At 33.8% G+C, this 24024-nt stretch overlaps 1 protein-coding gene across 3 annotated transcripts in view; it reads right to left on the reverse strand.

Moving 5' to 3' along the window:
• Positions 1-6194: 6194 nt before the first annotated feature.
• UBTD2 (ubiquitin domain containing 2) overlaps positions 6195-24024 on the reverse strand; it is a 55671-nt gene continuing 37841 nt past the window's right edge. For 2 of the 3 annotated variants that reach the window (XM_031953668.1, XM_031953670.1), the window contains exons 2-3: positions 19498-19734; positions 6195-7304 (exon numbers count right to left, since the gene is read on the reverse strand). In XM_031953668.1, coding sequence (XP_031809528.1) covers positions 6907-7304; positions 19498-19734 — 635 coding nt within the window. In that variant the 3' untranslated portion in view covers positions 6195-6906. Of the gene's footprint in view, positions 7305-19497; positions 19735-22400; positions 22870-24024 lie in introns of those variants that run through there. The other variant, XM_031953669.1, reaches the window with a different exon arrangement.

The raw sequence follows: 24024 nt of genomic DNA on the forward strand, positions 1-24024 counted from the left end.
GAGCCTTAAAAATTTGTTCGGACATGTGCCTAGCTTACTCACTATCCTCTCCATAATCCAACCTCCCAAATCAAAAACTAAAATTGGTTATCTTACAATATAAAATATTGCTTACCATAGATTAACAGACACTCTAGATAGAAATTTATAATCCTACGCATTATATTCAATACAATGTGAAACATCTGTAACATTGCCCTTAAAGAATACTTAGAATACTCTAAAGAATTACACTTAGGAGACATACATTCTTAGCAGTCCAAATTTTATGTTCCTCTCACCCTGCAAATCACCCCAAGGTCGCACTATAAAGCTCCAATCAAAAATTAATAAACAAAAACCCTAAGACTTGGGTTCTCCTAGGCTATTGAAGGTCTTCTTCAACTCATAGTATCACATATTTAGAGCTGGACCATTGGAGTCATCTAGTCTCACCTCTTTACATTACAGATGAAAAAAATGAGTTCTAGGGAAGTGATTTTTCAGGGATTTAAATCCAGGTCCTTTGACACCAAATTCAGCAGTCCTGCAAATGCCCCAATTTGGGAAAGAAAGGAGTGTCACAGATCTATTAGTACTGCTATAATTAAATGTCACTTAGGATGCATAGCTGGAGGATTATCAAAGCAAGTTGGCCTGTAACAGTACTCAAGAGATTCTCCACAAAAATCCTAAAATAAGCCCACTTTCACTAGGGTATTTTGATCTTCATGCTATTGCTGCCACTGCAGATCTTCCCCACCACCCAAGAACATTGGTAGAAGATGAGGCTACCATGAGAAAAATCTCAAAAATGCTTTCCTTTCCAGTGGCCTGAGGACCATAATCAATGAAATTGACTGACTGAGCTCCAATTACAATTACTATTACAAAGCAACTGCTACTTAAACACACTTAAGGCAAAGCATCTTTTCAGAATGTCAAAAGAAGAAAAAGATGAGCAAATAATTCCTAGTTTTTATTTTGGCAAAAATAATAAGCTACATAAAACAGAAGTGTCCATTCTTTTCTGGAATTACTAGGTACCTTCTTATTAGGAAATAGTGTTCACTAGGAAAGACTTTGAGAATATATTGCTAACAAAAAGAGGCTTCTCCTTTAAGTTTGTCAATGCTCCTTAACCCACTTTTCTAAGCACTAGATTTCAAACATATATAAAACCAAAACTCATCTTTAAAAAGCCAATTAGCCTATACTAGCAATGTGTACTGGGGTCTGAAATTTTTTTTAATGAAAAGTCATCCAACTTAATCTACCTCAGCTTTTCTCGAAGTTTTTTCTTAGCTGCATTATGAAAACCTTAAGAATTTATAAGATTTCTAAGGATATTCTTCAATTTTGCTCTCCACACTTCAGAAGTACAGTTGGCTAATCCTTCAGATTATATATAAAGTCAAGTTTAGTGCCTCGCCCAGCAATATACACAAAAAGGCACTTAAAATATTTCTGTAATATGGTGATGCTCTGTATAACTAGGAGGTAGATAATTATTTGCAGCTCTTCACTATTAGTATGAGTATTTCCTCTACAAATTACAACCTCCATCCCATACCATGCTGGCTTAGATGATCTTTGGAAATCAAAAATGTATTGCTCTGTGTTCAATCTGGCAACAACTCTCTCCAAATTTAGCTAAACTCACCCTCAAGGCAACAAACACATAATCTACCACCAAGCTAGCTTCATAGGGTTATTTGGAGATAGTTTCACATGTAGGTGGCACATGGATCTAGAGAACATTGGGTTTGGAGTCAGAAATAACTGCATTTGAATCCTGCTGTATTCATTTATTTGCTCAGTAACTGAGCAAATCATATAACCTCTTAGTCTGTTTATTCATATGTAAAATTAGGATAATCATAGCACCTATCTTACTGAGTAGTTGTGAAGATCAAATGAGATTAACTATTATTACAGCCATTAAGAATATATGGCAATAAAAATGTTTGTGGCAGCCCTGTTTGTAGTGGCTAGAAGCTGGAAAATGAATGGATGCCCATCAATTGGAGAACGGTTGAGCAAATTGTGGTATGTGAATGTTATGGAATATTATTGTTCTGTAAGAAATGACCAGCAGGATGAATACAGAGAGGCTTGGAGAGACTTACATGAACTGATGCTGAGTGAACTGAGCAGAACCAGGAGATCATTATATACCTCAACAATGATACTGTATGAGGATGTATCCTGATGGAAGTGGATTTCCTCGACAAAGAGAAGATCTAACTTAGTTTCAATTGATCAAGGATGGACAGAAGCAGCTACACCCAAAGAAAGAACACTAGGAAATGAATGTAAACTCCTTGCATTTTTGTTCTTCTTCCCGGTTTATACCTTCTAAATCCAATTCTCCCTGAGCAACAAGAGAAATGTTCCATTCTGTACACATTTATTGTATCCAAGATCTACTGTAACCTATTTAACATATATAGGACTGCTTGCCATCTGGGGGAGGGGGTAGAGGGGAAAAATCGGAACAGAAGTGAGTGCAAGGGATAATGGTGTAAAAAATTACCCTGGCATGGGTTCTGTCAATAAAAAGTTATTTTAAAAAAAAATAATATATGGCAATAATTATGGTTAAAATCTGTTGTTCATTTGCACAAAAACAAAATAATCTGAAAAGCTGGTATGTACCTAAAATGCCTTAGCCCAAGAAACAAGGGATTTATTATTTCTTGGAGTGGATGAATAGAAGATAAGATTATAGGGAACAGTTACACATCTAGGATATCTCACTCAAATTTCCTGTATTCTTTAATTAATTACTGAATTTTTTATTCAAACTCTGCTTCTGTTGACTGTTATAGGGGGAAAAGTTTGGGAAGGAGACATAGTACAGCAAAAAAGCAACATATTATTAGAAATGCATGAATTTGGTTAAGTAGCAGATAGAGGAGAGAATCAAAAGCCAGAGTGGGCTTATGCCCTATCTCTGACACCTCACTGCATGAATACTGGCAAATTGTTTAACCTTCCAACTTCAAACAATTCTTTAAATCTTAGACAGGTTATAATCTATTGGTTTTGAGAAAATTCCCACATCAACAAAATAATAGGTCTTTGAAAAATTAACATATATTGATGAACTATTATCACCTGAAGACTTAGCTATGTATGTTAAAACTTTTGCTTTGTAACAAAAACTTGAGTCTTTCAAGAGTTCAAGAAATCTCAGATATCTAGTCCAAATTGTATCTGAGAAGAAATCCTTCTCTATACACATTTCCAATAAACGGTCATCATCCAGTCTCTCATATTCCCAAGGCAACTCATTCTACTTTTAGACAATTCTAGCCTCTATTTCTTTGTGCTGAGTTGAAATAAGCCTCTATAACCTCCACCCCAGGAATAAAAGCAAAACTGATATTCAGGGAGCTTCTGCAAAGCTCAGAGAACCAGAAAGTCATGGGATGCAGAAGTTATAAAAAAAATTGGATATTACCAATTCAAGAAGGTATTTAAGAAATATGAGCAGACATGTTTAAGGTCCTAAAATACCTTATTTATGTATAATTCTCATTTCAGCAAAATCTTGCAAACTAGGGAAAGGCACCCACTTAAGATTTTTTATATCACAGGATCATAAGTTTAGAAATTAAAATGCATTTAAGGGATAATTTAAATTGTTTTCTCAGTTTAGAGATTTGAAAACTAAAATGCCCAGAAAGTTAATGATTTGCCCCAGCCCAAATGTAATAAAAGGCAGAACCAGATTTCAAGTTCAGTTCTTTTGACTCCAAATCTAATGTTCTATTATTACATTATACTGCCCTCAACTACTACAGCTGAGTGATCTTTAATTCTGATAGGTATGGGAAAATGCAAAAGTGATGTAAAATAACACAACAGCTAGTATAAGGAAGAACCAGGTGTGTGTCTTATACCTGCTAAGGAAAATACTACATAAATAGTACATACAGCTGGTGAGAATATTAATTTTCTTATTACCAAGAACAGTTTTGCTTCTCTGAAGGTTTTGCTTGAAATTTTGCAATATTTATGAATTCTGCAAAATTCCTAGCTAGTTTCTGGCAGGGAGAGAAAGGATTTAAAATTTTAATTCATTTTTCTGGTCCTACATAAGAAAGATTCCAAAGATTTTTTTGGACTAAAGCTGTGATTTCATCAGTTCAGGAACTTCTATTAAGGAAACTCTCTCTACACATCAGCCTTTATAGAATTTCCCAGGGCAGAATTAGCAGTATGTGTCAAGAGACTCAAACATAAGTCTTGATGACTGCAAGGCTAAATCTTTAATCACAATGCCTCACTGCCTATTAGCAAGATAAAATTTGAAAAATGAATTTCATTTAAAGTATGATGTTCAAAAGAAAAATGGTATTGTATTTGAAAAGTGAAATCAAGACAAATTATACACTTAGAACACAAAAAGATGATACAAAATTACAAGTGCCCAAGTCTGAATTGGTCTGAATAACCTAATTCTGATAAAGAACTTATTATTTTTACGTACTAAGATTTTCAAGAAGAAAAACATCTCATTAGAATGAGGCAGACAACCCTTAAAAAAAACCCATAATGGCAACAACAACAACAAAACAAAAACTGATTAAAAGTTCTTAGCTACCTGCCAAGACAAACGGGGACATTTTTTAAAGTAAAAAGAACCCTACATGCAAGGCTTGATCCAATATTAGAATAGTCTATTTACAATTAAACAGCACCAAAAATTTTCCCAGCCAGGTTGTTTTAATCATACCCAAAGAACTGTTATTCAATATTAAAGTTCCTTTAAAACAAAACAAATTCACAAGAGAACTTGCAATCAACTTGCAATCCCTCGAGAGAAAAATTACTTTTATCTACTGTCATGAATGACTAAAAAAAAAAAAAAAAAAAGTACTGAAGTGCAATACAACTGAACTTCTTTCTCCCAACCACCAGAACTAAGGGATACTGAAGTTTCCAGTGACATGCAAATGAACAAACAGGATGCATTCTTTGATTGTAGAAGTGTTAATCAAAGTAACAAAATGTTGGGCTCCATTTCCCACTGCCTAACAACTACTTTTGAAAATAATGCTTCAAACTTCTCTTGAATTCCAGGCTTTGAGAAGACCTGAGAGAACTGTAGCCACAATCTTAAGGCAATTAAATAAAAGAGAGATCTGAAATCAGTTCATCTTTTTTAAAGAAACATGTTAGAAATAAGTTATAGCTATCTCCTGTCTAGTTATCCTATCATTTTAAACACTATTTTCAGTGTAAATTAAAATTAATTTCCATTTTTGTTGTTAATAAAGCTTACCATCTGAATTGACTGAAATTTTGACCTTTTATCTCCTTCCTTTATTCTTTTGGGGGGAGCACAGATTTGAAGTAATATGGGATGTTGGCTAATTTTGGCTCCTTTCCCATTTGCAGAATCAGTAAACCCATAATCTCAATTTCTGGCAGTTTAAACTGAGGCCAGAATACACTTCATAGAGTGAACCAAAAGCCTTTTTGGTCCCTAGTTATTTCCCAGATATTTCCTTATATATACATTATCCAAGAAAGTACAATGAAGGAAAATTATCATCCAGCATGATAGAAATAATGACTAATGAAGTAGGAAAAAGTCAAGAAAAGCATGCAATGTCTAGTATATGAAGCAATGAATCAATGAACTGTTTTTAGTGCTGGTGTTTAAATAATGTCAGGAAATCTTTTACACTAATAGGTTAAAATAAGGAAAATGCTTTGTAAATTGTCAAGCACTGTAGAAATGTAAGATATTTGATGACTAGAATGAAAATAGGCACAATTCTCCTCCTAGGCACAAATAAAATGGGCATTTCTTACATTCTTCATGCAAGGAAGAGGAAGAAGGGAGAATCATTCCATCCTCCTGTGAGGACATCTGGTTCACCGTTCCCCATACAGCCCATGCAGCCCTAAAATGGAGTCTGAGTCAGGGTGCACAGAAGAATGACTGGTTAGCCCTATGATGATTCTCTTTCTCAACAAAGATGCCCTTTGACATTGTTCTACAGGGAAAAACCCATACATTTATTCCAAAGCAGTTGTGCATTTGAAGCACAAGCTGCCATCATGACCACAGGCTTGTGTTTTTTTCTCCCCCAGTCAGGAGTAGTTTCAGAGAACAGGCCTTCTGAAGCTAAAAATGGAAACAGGGGTCAATAATTCAGTAGACATTTCCAGAGGCAGGAAGACAAAAGAACTGTGAATCAAGTACAATATAAGAGATTTTACTGTATTTACTAAATTATTGCCTAGTGCTCCAGAAGTCAATAACAGCATAAGCCTGCCTACCACCAGCTTGATAAAAGGTACCAAAATTAGTTGGTATGAACATAAAAAAATTTCAACACACAGAAAAGGGAAAGCAATGCTGAAACACAATGCTAGGGACGATTTTTCCCATTTTTTTTCCCTTGATAGATGAGTTTTGAATAACAGTAGTTAAAATCAAAAAACACCATAAATACTGCACTTTTGTTGCCAATTAAAAAAAAAAAGCCGCATTTGGAGGCATATTATGCAGTAGGAATTTTTTTGAAATAGTCTAATTTGGTTTGTTTACAAAAACTTATTCTAAATTCAAAAGGTGCTGTTCTTCATGGATGGCTGCTTTATTCATTGTTCAAATCATTTAAACATATCCATTTATGTTGGGTTTCTGGTTGGTTTGTTTTTTTAAATAAATGGTTATCTATTTTGTTTGTTGACTCTTGCATTAGAAATGGCAATCACATGAGTCTCAAAGGCTGGCTCTTTGCGTTTTATTTTTTGTGTAGTTCTCCATCACAGATGGAATTTTTCATTGGTCATTCCTCAAAACTAAATTCACTTGTGGGTAAATAAGGGCAATGAAAATAAATTTCACGCCATAAAAGGAGGAAAAACCAAAAGAAGAGAAAACCAGCAAACAAAACCGGTTCAGTTCTCCACGGGTGTTGGATTTTGCAAAGGCTGGCTCACAATAACCTGTACTACATAGTCCTTTGGGATCTTCAATTCTTCCAGTTTCATTTTGTCAGTGAGTGGCCTGCCTGAAAAGAACCAGCGCTGACTACTTGGTTCCACACCTTCCACTGCATTCAATCTCCTCTTCATGTGGTATACTGTGTCTGTACTGCGAGCCAAAAGTTTGAGGTCTTTGCCTGTGGAAAGGCGTAAACGGAGTTGACATTCATATCCAGAATTTGGTGGTGGATCAGGAATATCCAGAGTCTCTATGTCACTCTTTTCTTCTATCATGTTGATTGGTGGGGCCAAGCAATAGACTGGAAGTTGGTATCTGTTTCCCAGTTCATCATAACACTCCGTAAGGGCACCTTCAAAAGGGAGAAAAAATAAACAGTGATCTAAATTAATTCATTGTAGTATATACTTTGGGAAATTCCAAGTCACTGATTAGTGTCTAGTAAATACAATATGAAGTTGTGAGGTCAGCTTGCTAGTTGATTAGCAACAATAGGTAAAACTCACCAATTTTAATTATCTAGTTTTCAATTCAATTTTAAAATATTTAAGCATCTATGTTCAAGATGTTGTGCTTGGGGCAGAAAACACTTGAACCTTAAGTTCAATTCATCAGAATTGCCTTAAAGAGGGAATGACTTATATGACTCAGTTGAGCTTAGAAATCTATCTTACCCTAAGAGAAAATAGAAGGGAAAAAAATAAAGAGTAGGGGAAGGATGATAGAAAGGAGGGTAGATTAAAGGAAGCAGTGGTCAGAAGCAAAAGAAATTTTGAGGAGACACAGGATAAAAAAAGAGAAGGATAAAAAACAGACTAAAAACAAAATGAGGGAAATACACAGTAAGCATACTGTGATTGTGAAAGGAATGAATTCATGAAGAAAATGGAAGTGGATAGCAGAATAGTTTAATAAGCAGAATCCAACAACACATTGTTTATAAGAAACATGACTGAAACAGAGACACAAAGTAAATATAAGGGGATGGGAACAAAATCTATAATGCTTATTTGAGGTTAAATAAAGGGGGGTAGCAATCGTGATCTCAGACAAAGCAAAAACAAAATTAAGAGATGAAGAAAAATTTATTTTGCTAAAAATCAAATTATCAGTTTAAAAAATGGAAAGGATGAATTCATCACTGAAGAAGATGATATTCAAGCAATTATTGGCTATTTTGTCCAATTATATGTCAAGAAATCTAACAATCTAAGTGAAGTAGATGAATATTCACAAAAATACAAACTGTTCAGATTAATAGGAAAAAAACTGAACAAGCATCAATATCTCCCTAAGAAAAAAATCCCCAGGACTAGATAGATTCACAAGACATTTATACAGCAATTAATTCCAATACTATTTGGAAAAATAGTGAAGGAGTCCTACCAAATTTCTTTTACAACACGAATATGTCACTGAGACCAAAACCAGGAAGAACAAAAACAGAAAAAAACTATAGACCAATTTCTCTAATGAATATTGATTAAACAAAAGTTTTAGGAGATTGCAGCAATATATCCCAAAGATAATACATTATAATCATGTGTGATTTATACTAAGAATGTAGAGCTGATTCAATATTAGAAAAACTTAGTATCCAGCATAATGGATCCTAAGTCAATAATAAAGCCAACAAAAATCATAATAGATTCAGAAAAGGCTTTTGAAAAAATACACTAATTTCTATTAAAAATGCTAGAAAGCAGAGGAATCAGTAGAGGTTTCCTTAAAATGATAACTAATACCATTTAAACCTATCAGCAAGCATTATTTGTAACAACATTATTTGTAGAAGTCTTTCTAATAAGATAAGGGATAAATAAGAATGTCCTTATCAACATGATTATTCAATATTGTACTATAAATGCTAGCTATGGCAATTAAATAAATAAAAGAAATGGAAGGAATTAGAATAGGCAATAAGGAAACAAATCTATTTGCAGATGATAATATTCTCAGAGAATCCTAGAGAATCACTAAAAAAATAATTGAAAAAATTAACTTCAGTAAAGTTGCAGGATATGAAATAAATTCATATAAACCATCAGCATGTCTTTGTATTACCAACAAAATTCAGCAGAAAGAGATAAAAATAGAGTTTTCATTTAAAATAATATTTATCACTACTGGGTCTGTATCTCAAAGAGATCATTTAAAAAGGGAAAAAGATCCACATGTACAAAAATGTTTGTAGCAGTTCTTTTTGTTGTGGCAAGGCATTAGAAATGGAGAAGATGCTTATCAGTTGGGCAATGGCTGAACAAACTGTGGTATACGAAATTATTATTCTACAAGAAATGACAAGTAGGTTGATTTCAGAAAAACCTGGAAAGGTTGACTGATGCTGAATGAAGTGAGCAGAGCTAACAGAACATTGTACATAGTAATAGCAACATTGTGTGATGATCAACTATGATAGACTTTGCTCTTCTCAACAATGGTGATGCAAGACAATTCCAAAAAACTTGTGATAGAAAATGTCATCCACATCCAAAGAAAGAATTATGAAGACTGAATAAGGATTGAAACATACTATTTTCACTTTTTTTGTTGTTTTTTCTTTCTCATAGTTTTTCCCTTTTGATCTGATTTTTCTTTCACAACATGCCTAATATGGAAATATGTTTAACACGATCATATATGTACAGCCTATATCAGATTGCTTTTTGTCTTGGGAAGGGTGGAGAAGGAAAAGAGGGAAGGAGAAAAAATTTAGGACTCAAAATCTTATAAAAATACTTGGGAGTCTAATTGCCAAGACAAACTCAGGAATTTTATGAAACCAAACATAAAACACTTCACACAAAGTCAGATCTAGACAACTGAAAAAATATTAATTTTTCTTGGATAGGCCAATGATACCTAAATAATTTACTTATTCAGTACCACACCAATTAAACCACCAAAAAATTATTTTACACAGCTAGGAAAAAAAAAAAAAACAACAAAATTCATCTCGAAGAACAAAAATATCAAGGGAAGTAATGGGGAAAAAAATGAGAAGAAAGGCACCCTAGCAGTACTTAGTACCACACTGTTATAATCAAAACATGCTGGTACTAGCTAAGAAACAGAGTGGTATATCAATGCAATAGATAAAGTACATAATACACAGTTTGATAAACCTCAAGACCCAGGTTTTGGGGATAACTCATTATTTGACAAAATTACTCCAAAAATTAGAAAGCAATTTGGCAGAAACTAGGTATAGACCAATATCTTACACTGTATACCATGAGAAGGTCATGTAAGTTATGATTTAGAGCATATGATTTAGAATTAAAGAATAATATCATAAATAAATTAGGAGAGCAAGAAGTAGTTTATCACCTTTCAGAATAAGGGAAGACCTATAACCAAACAAGAAATAGAGAACCTTATAAAATGTAAAAATAGATAATTTGATTATATTAAATTTAAAAGGTTTTGAATAAGTAAAGCCAATATAACCAAGATTGGAAGAAAAGCAGAAAGTTGGAAAAATTTATATTCTGATAAAGGTCTCATTTTAAAAATATAATGAGAACTCAGTCAAATTTATAAGAATATGTCATTTCCCAATTGATAAATGGTCAAAGGATATAAACAGGTAATTTTTAGAAGAAATCAAAGCTTTCTGAAGTCATGAAAAAATACTCTAAATCCTTATTGATTAGAGAAACACAAATTAAAACAACTCTGAGATATCATTTCACACTTATATAAGATCAACTAATATGACAAAAAAGGAAAATGACAAATATTGGAGGGGATATAGGAAAAGTGGACTAGTACTAATACCACTGATAGTAGAGTTGTGAATTGCTTCAACTATTGTGATAAGTGAGCAATTTAGAACTATGCTCAAAGGGTTATAACATTGTACATACCTTTTGTTCCAACAATCCCACAACTATCCCAGAGAGAGAGGAAAAAAAGTGGAAGGGTGCAAAAAGGACCCTATTTAGTCAAAATATTTACAGCAACTCTTTTTATGGTAGTAAAGACTTGGAAACTGAGGGGATACCCATCAATTGTGGAATGGCTTAACAAGTTGTGGTATGTGATTATAATGAATGAGCAGAATAATTTCAGAAAAACCTGAAAAGAACTGATACATGTAAAGCAAGCAGAACCAGAACATCCCATAGTAATAGTAATAACTGTACAATGATTTAACTCCTAATGGCTTAGCTTTTCTTAAGTAATACAAAAATCTAAGATAATTCCCAAGGACTTATAATGAAAAAAATGTTATCCATCTTCAGGGAAAGAAATGACAGGAGTCTGAATACAGATTAAAACCACTTTTTTTCTTGGGGTTTTGGTCTCTGTTTTCATTTACAATATGGCTAGTAGAAAACATGTTTTGGATGACTGCACATGTATAATTTATATTAAATTGTCTGCTCTCTTAAGGAGTGGGGAGGAGAGAGAAGGAAGAATTTGGAATTCAAAATTTAACAAATGTTAAATTTTTTATAAGTAACAAATTCTATGAATATAAAGAAAGCAACAACACAGTCCTCATTTTCAAAACTATATAATCTACTAAGGTTAAGACAAAAATACACACACACATATTTATATTTATAATCACAGAAATGCAGTATAAGAAAGTATCAATCATACAATACTTAGAAAAGCAATGTTTCTCCTAAAGCTAATTAACAAACAAGCTTAACAGGATGGCAAGGGTTAGGGGGAACATGAGAGTGTAAGATAAACAAATTTAAGTTTCTGACCAGATAGCTCAAGGAAAAAAAAAATTGTCCTACTGAATTATTAATGACTAATTTCAAGTTAAAGATCAACAACATACTATTACTAAGGGCCATTTCCTTTTGGAATGAAAATGGTTTTGTTCTAATGAGCTTTTTGCTATAATGATACTCACTGTGATGAAACCTGACCTTGCCCAAACTTCAACATAAACACCAGGCTATCAGTAGTAGTTTAGTTTTTTAAACTATTATATCAAACCATAGTCTTTTAAGTATAAATATTTAGGCAGATTTACTCTGTGCAGATCAGGGATTTTTAGGGGAAAATGGGAAGCCAATAAGTAGAAAAGTTATAAAACCATGTTTCTACAATTATTGTGTTAAATGTTGAAGAACCTGAAGAACTGTAGGACTTATGTGCAGTCCTCCATAGAGTCTGAATTTTATTTGGAATAGAGCGAATACACAGAGGCCCATATCTCTAGTTTATTGTTTAGTATTAGAAAGTTAGTAGCAAAGATTATTTATGTATGCTTTTATCAATGTAAATCAACCAATGAAAAATCAGTGACTTGTTTTAATTTTAAAGAACTAATTTTAGGGTACTGAGAGGCTGTCTAATTTATCAAGCAAATAGATGTTGCAGTAGATAAGAGCAGCCTGGAGTCAGGAAGACCCAAGTTCAAATATTTACAGCTGTAAGTTGTATAACCCTGGGCATGTCACAAATTTATTTGTCTCAGTTTCCATAAGAAAACTGGAGAAGAAAATGACAAACCACTCCAGTATTTGCCAAGAAAACCCCAAAAGGTGTCAAGAAGAATCAGATATGACTAAACAACATGCTAGAACCAGCTCACACGAATTTGTGAAGAACTGTTAAATTTTCAATGTTAGCACGTCTATATCAGAAATCAGCAAATCTATAAATCATGGCCTGATTTATTGTTTTGTTGATTGTCTAGATTTAAGGTGATGGAAAACATACTAATAATGAAAACTAACTTAAAAATGTGCTATGTGTACATTTTGTCCCTGAAGAGAGCCAACTGTTAAAACATTTACCATTATATCCCTGGTCCTATCCATTGTCATACAGATAGAATATGTCAGAAGGCAGGAACTGAATCCAGATCTCCTTTCTGAATCAAAAACTGGTCCTGTATGTACAATATAACACTGACTCTGCCCATTAAGATATAGCACATCTGAAATGGCACAAATAAAACAAGCTCTAAAGGGCACCAATCAGTATTATGAGAATTAAATCTTAATTAGCTGACCTTTCCAGATTGTTCATTGGATGGGTCAGGACAGAAACAAAAAGGTCATGTGATAAATACCATCTTATGACACCATGGAAATGAATCTACTTCAAAAAATTATCATTAGATATTAATACCTATACAACAGGAATCCATGTTACATTTATTCTCTATTCCTATAAATTTATATAGAGCTATTTATACATATCATACTATTTATTAACTCAGAACACTGGATCATAAATTAAAAAGTAGAAAGATTCTTAAAGACCATTTGAATAGACTTTATTTTTACAGATGATATCAATAAAATTCTTATATTGGACCTGTAACTCTAGCCAGCTTTCTTGCTCCTGGTTATAAGAGGAAGGGAAACAAAAAGAAAGAGTACATAAAGCAAATTGGTGCAACAAAAGTTAAAAGAGGGAAAAAGATGTTCATGAGTATTAAAAAGTTGGTAGCATAAATGTTTACTAATTATGACAATAAGTAAAGAGGAAACCAACAGTTATCCTGAAGGATGCCACTGTTATTCTTAAAGAATAATGTTCCCGCACAACAGTGAGGTTGAGAATAAAGCCTAACAGAAAGAAATTATGAAGATCTGGGGTAAGGAAAAGAAATGAAGCCATAATGGGAAAAAAGAGTAAAGATTTAAGTAAAAGAAACTCGGCATGTTTAATGATGAGAGATAGACAGAGATAAAAAAGAGATGGGGAGAGAAAAGGGGGGGGAGAAGAAATTGATTATATGCTTGATAATGACATAGTGAACTATCTTTCTTATCTATCTTCTTTGGCTAGCATCATATTAGTAACACCATGTCAACCTTTGCAGTTTAAAAAAAGATTGCAGTGACAACCTGCCTGTCACCAGGGGGCAATCTGCAGCAACTCAGCTCAATTCCGTACCAAAGTTATAGAGATCAACCTCTCTTTGCACGTCTATCCCTGACTTAAAGTATTAACAGGGGCAGACAGTATCTAAAGTTGCTAGAGAGAACCTCAAGAGCTCCATTGCTGGCAATTGGTTCTTTTTTTTAATATTCTTATTTCAAATATAATTTTTCTAACCTGTTTAATCTTTCACTTAGATGTGTGGCCCCAATAGTTCTTTTTCTCAAGCAATGATTTTACATAATTATTTTTAATGACTTCAAAATATTTCACTATGAAGTTATAAACATAATTAAAATTGTTGCCAAATAGTAAAAATAGCCCATTAGGTTCCATCTGAAATTCATTCATCCTGCTGTGAATCATTTCCCTAAATATTTCTTTTCAAATATTCCTAAGTTATAATCAAACCATGTGTCTCTTCAAGCACTCATTCTCATGATCAACATTTTCTGAGAATTTTATTAAATGAACTTGGAATATTATATATTAACAATATATCTATAAATTAACACTACTGACTTTCCATTGTTCCATATCTCCTTCCATATTACCTCTCCTTAGAGGTAGCCTCTTCACTATCTCTCAACCTTCCTAAGCACTAATGCTATTACCATTAATCTACATATAAATAGCTTTAAATTACAATTATGTAGTTAATAGATAATATGTCCAGTTAATTTAATATAAATATGAGAAAATGTTAATCATGGGAAGGAATGCTTAGAGATACAACTGGTTTGACTACTACTTTTGAATATTTATATAAAATGTTTTGCAGGAGGATGAATGAATTTCAAATGAAATATAGCTACCCAAAGGCCTTCATGCTTCCAATTCAAACACTTAAATCCTGACTTTTTACTTAATTTTCTAAGCTCAACATATGATTAATAAGAGCAGTTTTCATCAGTATCTTAATGCCATTTTAGTCCACAATGTTCAACCATTTAAATTCACAGCTTTATAAGACTTTTTACAGACTTTGGAGTCAACAAATAGTTAATAGGACAATTTTTATTATTTAGAGAGTGGATATCTGAGCAATCCATCTTAAGGAGACAGTGAATAGTGTGCTAAAGTCAGGAAGATTAGAGTCCAAAATTGGCATTGCTATTTGTCTGACCCTGAACAATTCTCTTAATCTCTGTTTCTTCTGTAAATCTGTCTTCTGCCCTTATCTGTAAATGGGAGTAATGAAAGTTCCTACTGCCAGGGTTGTTGTGAGGATGAAATGAGATAATATTTGTAAATCATTTTGCAAGCCTTTAAATGCTATAATAGTTGATAGCTACAAGTATATTACCACCACCACTATTACTATGATTATTAATTCAAAGGTAATATTTCTCATTTCAAAATTATACTATAGGTTTTCTGTATTATTTAAGTTCTCTTCTAGTTATGGATTTTGTTTCAGAGCTTTTTAATTCCAAATCAGAGTAACTCTAGGCACTTACTTGTAAATCATTGGTCAGGCTATGACAAAGATAAGGGCTTTGATCACATGTCCGAGGTAAATACAAGGCACTGAAATTTTAAGAATATGTCCTCATCTAAAAGGACCAAAGTAATAACACATGACTAATCAAGTACCTCAACTCCATTGCCAAATGATTTCTAAGCAGTTGGAAGCAAAGTTCAAAAAAGTTAACAATGGCAACAACAAAAGGGAATCTAACTCAACTCCAATAATATAAACTCTTCTGTCTAGTTTTTAAAGCCTTATGTAACACTTAGCTCTGACCTATCTCTCCAGCATTGCTGGACATTCATCCTCCCATATTCTGCAATCCAGCAAAACTAGCCTTGTTCCCATTTATCACAGGTCACTGTCCCTTTTTTTCTTGTCTTTGTACCATGAAGCTATTCAACAAGCTGGGAAGGCACTCCCTCCCTTCTTATATCTGTCTTATAAAGTCACTTAAAAATAAATAAATAAAAGATTAACTCCAGCGTCTTCTAACATAAGACTTTCTTAATGCTCTCAATTGTTAATGTCCTCCCCTCCTAAGCTGTATTGAGTTACTCTCTATTATTCCTTCTTTAATCATGTAAAGTATATATACATATAAATACATACTTATGTCACAATATACATATTTATATTAATACATGTACTTGTCAGGGATAGAGATTACTTTATTCTTTGTATCCTCAGTGCCTAGAAAAGTACCCACGACACAGTAAGCACATAATACTTTTTATATAGGGCAGCTAGGGAGTGTGTAATAGATAAAAGTGCAGGGCTTTAGAGTCAGAACGACTCTTCTATCTGAATTCAAATCCAGTCTTAGACATTTATTAGCTATGTGACTCTGGGCAAGTCACTTAATCCTGTTTGCATCAATTTCCTCAGCTATATAATGAGTTGGAGAAGGAAAAGGCAAGTCACTCTAGTATCTTTGAGAAGAAAATCCCAAATAAGGTCACAGAAAGTTGGACATGACTGAAATGACTCAAAAACAATAATATTTGTTGACTAAGTATTTGAATCAGTTTTTTTAAGGGAGAAGGGGCAGGAGAGGGAAGGTAACATTGTTGGTTTTAACCAGTGCAGCAGTTATAACCATACCTCTTCCAGCTATATTTCTATATGATAGCAAATGCCTTGTTCAGTAGAGAATTTATTTAGGCTGGAGGGTAAAGCTACTTTTTTAAAAAGTGCTTTTACTCCTTGTGTGCCAACAAAATTTTTTTTTTATTTTTATTTTTTATTTTTTTTAATTTAGGAACATAAAACTGGATTATGCTGATATAACTGACGTACTTAAGGTAAACTATAAATGTGAAGGCCCTGAGAAATTTGGGATATCATACTCCATTCCATAGTTTTTTGGAAAGAAAACACAAAAAGAGTCAGGAAAAATATTTTCCACTCCTTTCCCATTTTCCCTCCCCAACATATTTCCCTATCTCTAAGAATAATAAAAAGTTTGGGAAAACAGGTTCTAAAAGGTTATATTAAGAAAGCAAGGTATAATTTAGCCTCAAGAAGAAAAGATCTTCAAAAGATCTAGAAAACAATAAACAGTTAAGCACTCATTTCATTCAAAGAAATGCTCTAAAATTTGAGTGCAAGAGATTTTGCATAAATTTTAGAAAGAAGATCCCTGATTGTTATTATATTAGTATATTATCAAGGGAAACTGGGAAGTCTCATCATTCTTGATTGACACTTTAACAAAAAAAAAAAAAAAAAAAAAAATCATAGTAAGTATCTTTCTATAATGGCTTGAGCCATAACAAAAAAACAATAAGAAAAACAACTTGAATTCTCAAATATTATCTCAATCTTATGAATCTATGAAATTTATTTCATTTTCATTATAATCAAAACATGCTTTTATCATACAAGTTAAATCTACACAGTTATTATCCAATAGGAGTTTTTAGTTTGTAATTTTAGAAAGTGAATAAAGAGAATCAAATCTCAACCCTGGTTATGATGCTAGTTCATGTAAGTCACCTGCCCTTTCGGTGATTTAATTTCCAGTTTGGCAAAAAGGCTTAAGTAATATCTGCTGTGAGGAGATTGCCAGGAGTTGTGCTTACTTGGCATAATGGTAATCCTTAGGGAGGAAAAAAAGAAAAATAGGCTAATTTGATTTCTTAAGCAGTTTCATAAAAAGAATGGTGAAGAAATAAGACATCACAGTATGAAGAAGATCTGAAAATACAGAGTATAATAATTTTTTCTAGGAATGTGAGGCATTCTTTTGCAGTAAAAATGGAACTAGAGAAGGAAGACACTGTTTCAATGAAATAAAAATCATAATAGCGAACAAATTCATTACATGCAGGCACTATGCTAATTGCCTTACAATTAGTATATCATGTGATCCTTACAACAAGGCTGAGAAGTAGGTGCTATTGTATGTTTCTATTTACAGATGAAGAAATTGAAGCAAATGGGGGTTAAATGACTTGTCCAGAGTCAGTAAGTACAAGGCTAGATTTCAACTCAGGTCTTCCTATCTCCAGGCCTGGCACTATCCACTTCACCACCTTAAAATAAAAAGAACAGGAAAGTAAAGCAACAAAGAGAGGATACAAGAAAGATATTTGGTTCAATCTTTTAAAATGTTTCAAGATAAGAACAGGTCAAACAAACAAAAAATAAGGAAGCCCTATCAAAATTAGTAATTGAGTGGCATTACATGAGTTACATTCTATATAAATTTTAAAACATAGTGCCTTCTCAAAAAGCATGCACAACCTAAAGTCAACAAAAACAAAGCCCAAATAATATATGACAAGATATTGACAGAATAATTTAATTAGTAATTTCATTCCTACTTCCCCACCCTCCCCCTTTTAACCTGTTTAGGGTATTTCAAGTTTTAATTTGAGAAAGATAAAATGAGAATGGATAAGGTTATAGAAATTGGGGGGGGGGGGGGAAGAGAAACACAGAGGAGGAATGAATGAAGACAAGAAAGGGAAGCAATGACAGAAATGGGACATTGGGTCTCTTCCACAATCTGTATAATATCTCTACTCTCTCTTTAGTTGCAATTCTGCTCAATATAGGTTACTTTTCATATGAAAGATCCACTACTACTACTGCTCAGCACATTACCTGAAAAGTGGCAGGTATTTAATAAAGACTAGCTAGCTAACTAATGCTACTGAATCAAAACAATTCAAATTCAATTTGTGTCTCATTCTTCATGACCATTAAAAATGTAGGAGTGATCTACCATTTCCTTCTTCAGCTTATTTTACAAATGAAGAATTGATGCAGAGTTAAGTGACTTGCCCAAAGTAATATAATCATAATTGTTTGAGGCCAGATTTGAGCCTAGATGTCTTCCTGACTTCAAGACCAGTAGATTCTCTATTTGAAGACCATAATCTTATAACAGAAAAGCTAACAGGACAGAGAAATGTCCTGCTTCCATCCCAGTCATCTGTCCTATCTAATCAAACAAACAACAACAAAAAAAGAATACTTCTTGCAATTCTTTTATCTATAAATGAAAATCAAAAGATTTTTAAAGTCATTCCTACTGTTTATTAGAATAGCAAACAACGAAGTTCATGATAAGGAAATAATTATTAAGTGAGACATATTGTTCCTTTTGAAGTATGTACTAAAATGATGAGAGATTGAAAGAAAAAAATCAAAATATAATGACAGTAACAAATAAGTTGTCCACACTAAATATAGCACCAAGATAGTGAACTTCCAAGAGTGCAGATCACTAGACTACCTTAAGAGGTAGAGGGGGAGTAAGTAACATCTGAAGTTAGACACAAAGGCAGGTAAGAATTCCCAAGTTAAGCAGGATTTGATTTGGGCCTTTGAATAGCTGCTACACTTCCAGCCTAAGTGAGAAAGGGAGATCTAATCTCTTTTCTTAAAAAATAGCTGCAAAGAAAATGATACAAAAATTCAAGGAAGACAGAAAAGGTCAGTGATTTTGTAACTGAAACATCTGCTTTTGGTTCCTATGTAATCAGTATTATCTGAGAGCAGATATGGCTAGATAAAAGGACAAAAAGAGAAGTGAAGGATTCAATGTTTCATTGAAAAAGTGTTGCAACATCTTATGATAATAAGAAAAAGAAAATGTTTCCTGTTTTTCCCCTCCTTAGGCTGAAGAAATTAACTGGATTTATACTTCCCTATTCTATTTCCCCACTCCCTACTCCACCCTCTAGAATATTAAACCTACCATGTGGTAATGTTATATTTGCACCATCAATGATTGCTTGTGCCAGTTCATGATCATTGTTCTCAAATGCATGTGCAGCAGCCTTAAGAGCATCCCAAATTTCTTTACGGCCTTCAAAGGCTGGTGCAGTATCCCAAAATTCATCTCTCTTGCTGCGTAGTTGTCCATCTGTCATGGGATAATCACTCTTCCATTTTGGTTTCTCTTTTTTCAGAGGCTGATTACGACCTAAAGCAACTGAAAGGAAAGCAAAGTCCAGAATTAGAACAAAAATTTACCAGAAGAAACTGAACCAATCACTGAATCAAAACACTTAGAAATTTATTTAGTTAAAAATTTTCTCACTGGCTTTCTAATCATTTTGGTTCCTAGATTTCCTGAGCCATTTCTGGAACTAGAAGAGAAAAAGAGTCCAAGGGTCCAGTCCCACTGATAGAGTCAAGTCTGCTGGGGCTCCAATCCCAACTAGGTCCTTTCTCAGGGATTACCAGAATAAAGTACTCAGCAATAACAGTAATTCCCTAATGTTTCATACTAGGACTTCTTTAGAGAAGCAACAGCTATAGAATAATACAGAAGAAAGAGGATGTCCTTAAAAACATTTCAGCTTCTCTGACAGGCCGTGAACTGGCACCCTCACAGAGTGGTTTTGAGAATCGTGCTTATAAAACTCCAAATGTTACATCAATGTGAGCTGTCATTACCACTTGTCCAGAGTTACATGGCTAATATCAGTCCAAGTTTCCTGATTTCATATTTAGATTTAACCAAAGAAGGGGTAGCTAGGTGGCTCAGTGGATAGAGCACCAGCCCTGAGTCAGGAGGACCTGAGTTCAAATCTAGCCTCAGACACTTAACACTTCCTAGCTGTGTGACCCTGGGCAAGTCACTTAACTCCAATTGCCTCAGCAAAAATAAAATAAATAACCAAAGATTTAGATTTAGAACGGAAAAGGATAGGTCATAAAGTCTAATCTCTTTGTTTTAAAGATGAAAATGACCAGAAGAACTGAGTAAAACAGAGTGATAACTGAATCCAGATCCCCTAACCTAGGTAAGGAAAGGAGGAGTGGATATTAAATCAGTTTCTCTTATTGTCTTTAAAATAAAAAAACTCACAAAGAGGCTGGGTCTGAACAAAGTAGAGGAAATAGTCCTTTACCCCTCTTCAAATTCACATGCCTCCACCACTCTAATCAAACTCCTTTGTGCCCTGACATATACCCAGTACACTGAAGAGTTACCCAGGGACTGTAGTTATACATGCAATCACAGCAGTAACCTACACTCATACATGAGAAAGGAGACAGTTTGATGGATAGAAGAAAGACTAGGTAGGAGGTAGAAATGGTAAGAAAAAAGGGGAAGGAATGTTAGGTGGTAAAGAGTAGGTTGGTAAATGAGTGACAGAGTAGGTGGAGAGAGGGTGAATGGTGAATTTAGTGTTCTATATTTAATTGCAAGAAGGAGGCTAATTGTAAGAGGAATTAAATCTTGAAATGGGCTTTAAAATAACAATGAAATGATCCTGCCCTTGCTGGCCTTGAGCCAGATAAAATCTGGACCAAACAAAACAATGAAGAAAAGGAATTCCAATACCTACCTAGCCAATCCCCATTCTTTCAGGGACTTTTCTTACATGGTAACAACTGATATTTTGCAATAAACACTACATCTTTAGACACCTTGTGACTAGGCCACACTCACTTCATCTACTCTAGCCAATTCCACCTACTTCATCTCAGAACAGCAGAAAGTCCTCCTACTTTGAATGATATGTGTGCTCACAATACCTACTCCAGTACCCCCCACCCCATAACACTCAGTATATTCTGACTCATATCACTGCTTCCAAGTCCTCTAACTGCTCTCTTAAAGTAACCCACATCAGCTATGTTCTATATGAAATGTGCATGGAAAAATAAGAAACAGCCATGATAACGAAGGAACTGGTATGGTAGGAAAGAATACAAAAAACAATTAATATATGGGTACACATGCATATACATGTCAAAGTAACAAATATACCTTAGGCAATTATAAGCAAATAAAACAGGAAAAAGTCAACAGGCTTAGAATCAAGAGGTCAATTTCAACTGTAACTGTGCCAATAACTCATTATAGACAGTGTAGTCGAACCCTTAATTTCTGAGCCTTGGTTTCTCTCCTAGAGCTAATATTGTATGACCATATCTTAATACACAAGTACATCAAAATAGGATTTGAGAAAGACATAAGAAAAATCATTAGGAAGATGTCACAATAGGCTGATGCCAATAGGAGATATGATTTAGTAGGCCGAATTTAAGACATGAAAAAATTAAATGCTATAAATAATAGTATGTTAAATAAATGAAGTTAAACAAATTTGGCAAATTCTAATCATTCTTAATTATTTAGGAGTAGTCTGCTACCTGAATTCTTTTTCTTCATGCTTGTTTTTCAGTTTTTTGGTCATTTCGATTAATAAACAGGCACTTACTAAATGCCACTATGTTCTCCAGGGGTCCTCAAACTACGGCCGGAGGGCCAGATGCAGCAGCTGAAGACGTTTATCCCCCTCACCCAGGGCTATGAAGTTTCTTTATTTAAAGGCCCACAAAACAAAGTTTTTGTTTTTACTATGGTCCGGCCCTCCAACAGTCTGAGGGACAGTGAACTAGCCCCCTATTTAAAAAGTTTGAGGACCCCTGTATCTAGACAGTGTGAAGCACTAAGAATACAAAACCAAAAATGAAAACAGTCCCTGCCCTAAAAGAGTTTATATTCTGTTAGGGAAAAAACAAAATGAACACATCCATACAAAACAGACACATAGTAATCACAAAGTAATTTCCTTCAGTGGGCTCAGATTTCCTAACAATGTACAAATTCTTAAGCTTTTAAAGCTCAACTAGTCTCACCTTTTGCATGAAATGAAGTTTTCCCCTCTGTCCACAAGTCTTCATTTATCTCCTTGATCTCCGATTACACTTAATTTTTTACATTAAAAATGATTAGAGACCACTATCCAACTCACTTTCTTAATTCTCCGTACTTCTTCTATAGTATATTTGTGTACTGAGTTGTATTATGGCTATATTATTTCCTCTACTAAGATTTGTCAACTCCTTGAGGATGATGACAGTTCTTTATACCTTTATACCTATACCACACAAGACTTTGCAAATAGAAAAACTTCACCTAGTTGTTGAATGAATAAGCAAATACAGTTTTATTCAATGCAGGTTACTCTCTACCTAACTATGGGTTTCTCTGAAATAACTAGCATTTATATTGAACTTAGTGGTTGGCAAAGTTCATTACATGTTAACTCACTGCTCTTCATAGCAATCCTGGGAGGTACGTGCTATTATGCTCATTTTAAAGATGAGGAAAACTAAAGCACAGAGAGGTTAAACGACTTGTCTAGGATCACAGATATTCTGAGGCTGCATTCAAACTCATATCTTATTGACTCCAAGTCTAACACTCTTCTGCTCTGTATCACACAGCAATTTTTCAAAGCAGGAACACAAACTCCACATCAGGAGAAACAGTGCTAACAATATAGCAAATATTTTAAAATTACCTCCCAACTGATTTCACTGCTCTCTACCATTTTTATTAAAGGAGGGGAACAGAAGTAAAACTCTCTCAGTTATTATTATAATTGTTTAAAAAGTGTTGTAGGAAATATTCATAGAATTTTTTAGTAGCCTAAAATTGGGAAGAAAATGTGTACCTATATATTAATTGGGGAATGGCTGAATAAGCTGGTATATGATCATAATGGAATATTGTGTACCATAAAGTACCTCAGTGGCCAACAGTACACCTAAACTGGGGTAGAATGGGGAGAAATCCTATACACAACATGCCAGTGAAAGGATTATCTAGCATTTGCTTGAAGACACTCAATGAAGAGGAAAATTCCCTACTTTTTGAGACAGTCCACTCAAATTTTGAATTGTTAGGATATTTTTCTTATATCACATCTAAATTTTCCTTTGCAACTTATATCTACCACTTCTAGTTGTTCCCCCCATCTGGGGTTAAAGAAAATAAATGCAATCATTCTTCCATATAACAAACCTTCTCTTTATGTAATAAAGATAACTATCATAACTCAAAATAGTTAAAGTACAGAACTTACGAGACAAGGAAGTCCAAGTTCACATCCTGCCTCAGATCTTTACTAGTTATGAAACTTTGGGCTAGTCACTAAATCTCTGTATCACAGTTTCTGCATCTATAAAATGGGGATAAGAACACCATCTACTTCACAAGGTTGTTATAAAAGACCAAAAGAGATGACATATAAAGTATTCTACAAACTTTCAAATACTCTTGCTATTTTTGTTCTTACTAGCATTATGAACTCCAAATCTTTTTTCTGCAAGTTAAACATCCCTAGTTCCTTATATGGCATGAACTAGAGGGCTCTATAACATATGGCTGTCTTCTTCTAGACACTTTCTTTTATAAAATGATTCTCCAGAACTGAACTTGAATATAAAATGATAGAGATGAAACTTGAATATAAAA

This window comes from Sarcophilus harrisii, chromosome 2, assembly GCF_902635505.1.
Source record: "Sarcophilus harrisii chromosome 2, mSarHar1.11, whole genome shotgun sequence".
NCBI classification, from domain to species: Eukaryota; Metazoa; Chordata; class Mammalia; order Dasyuromorphia; family Dasyuridae; genus Sarcophilus; species Sarcophilus harrisii.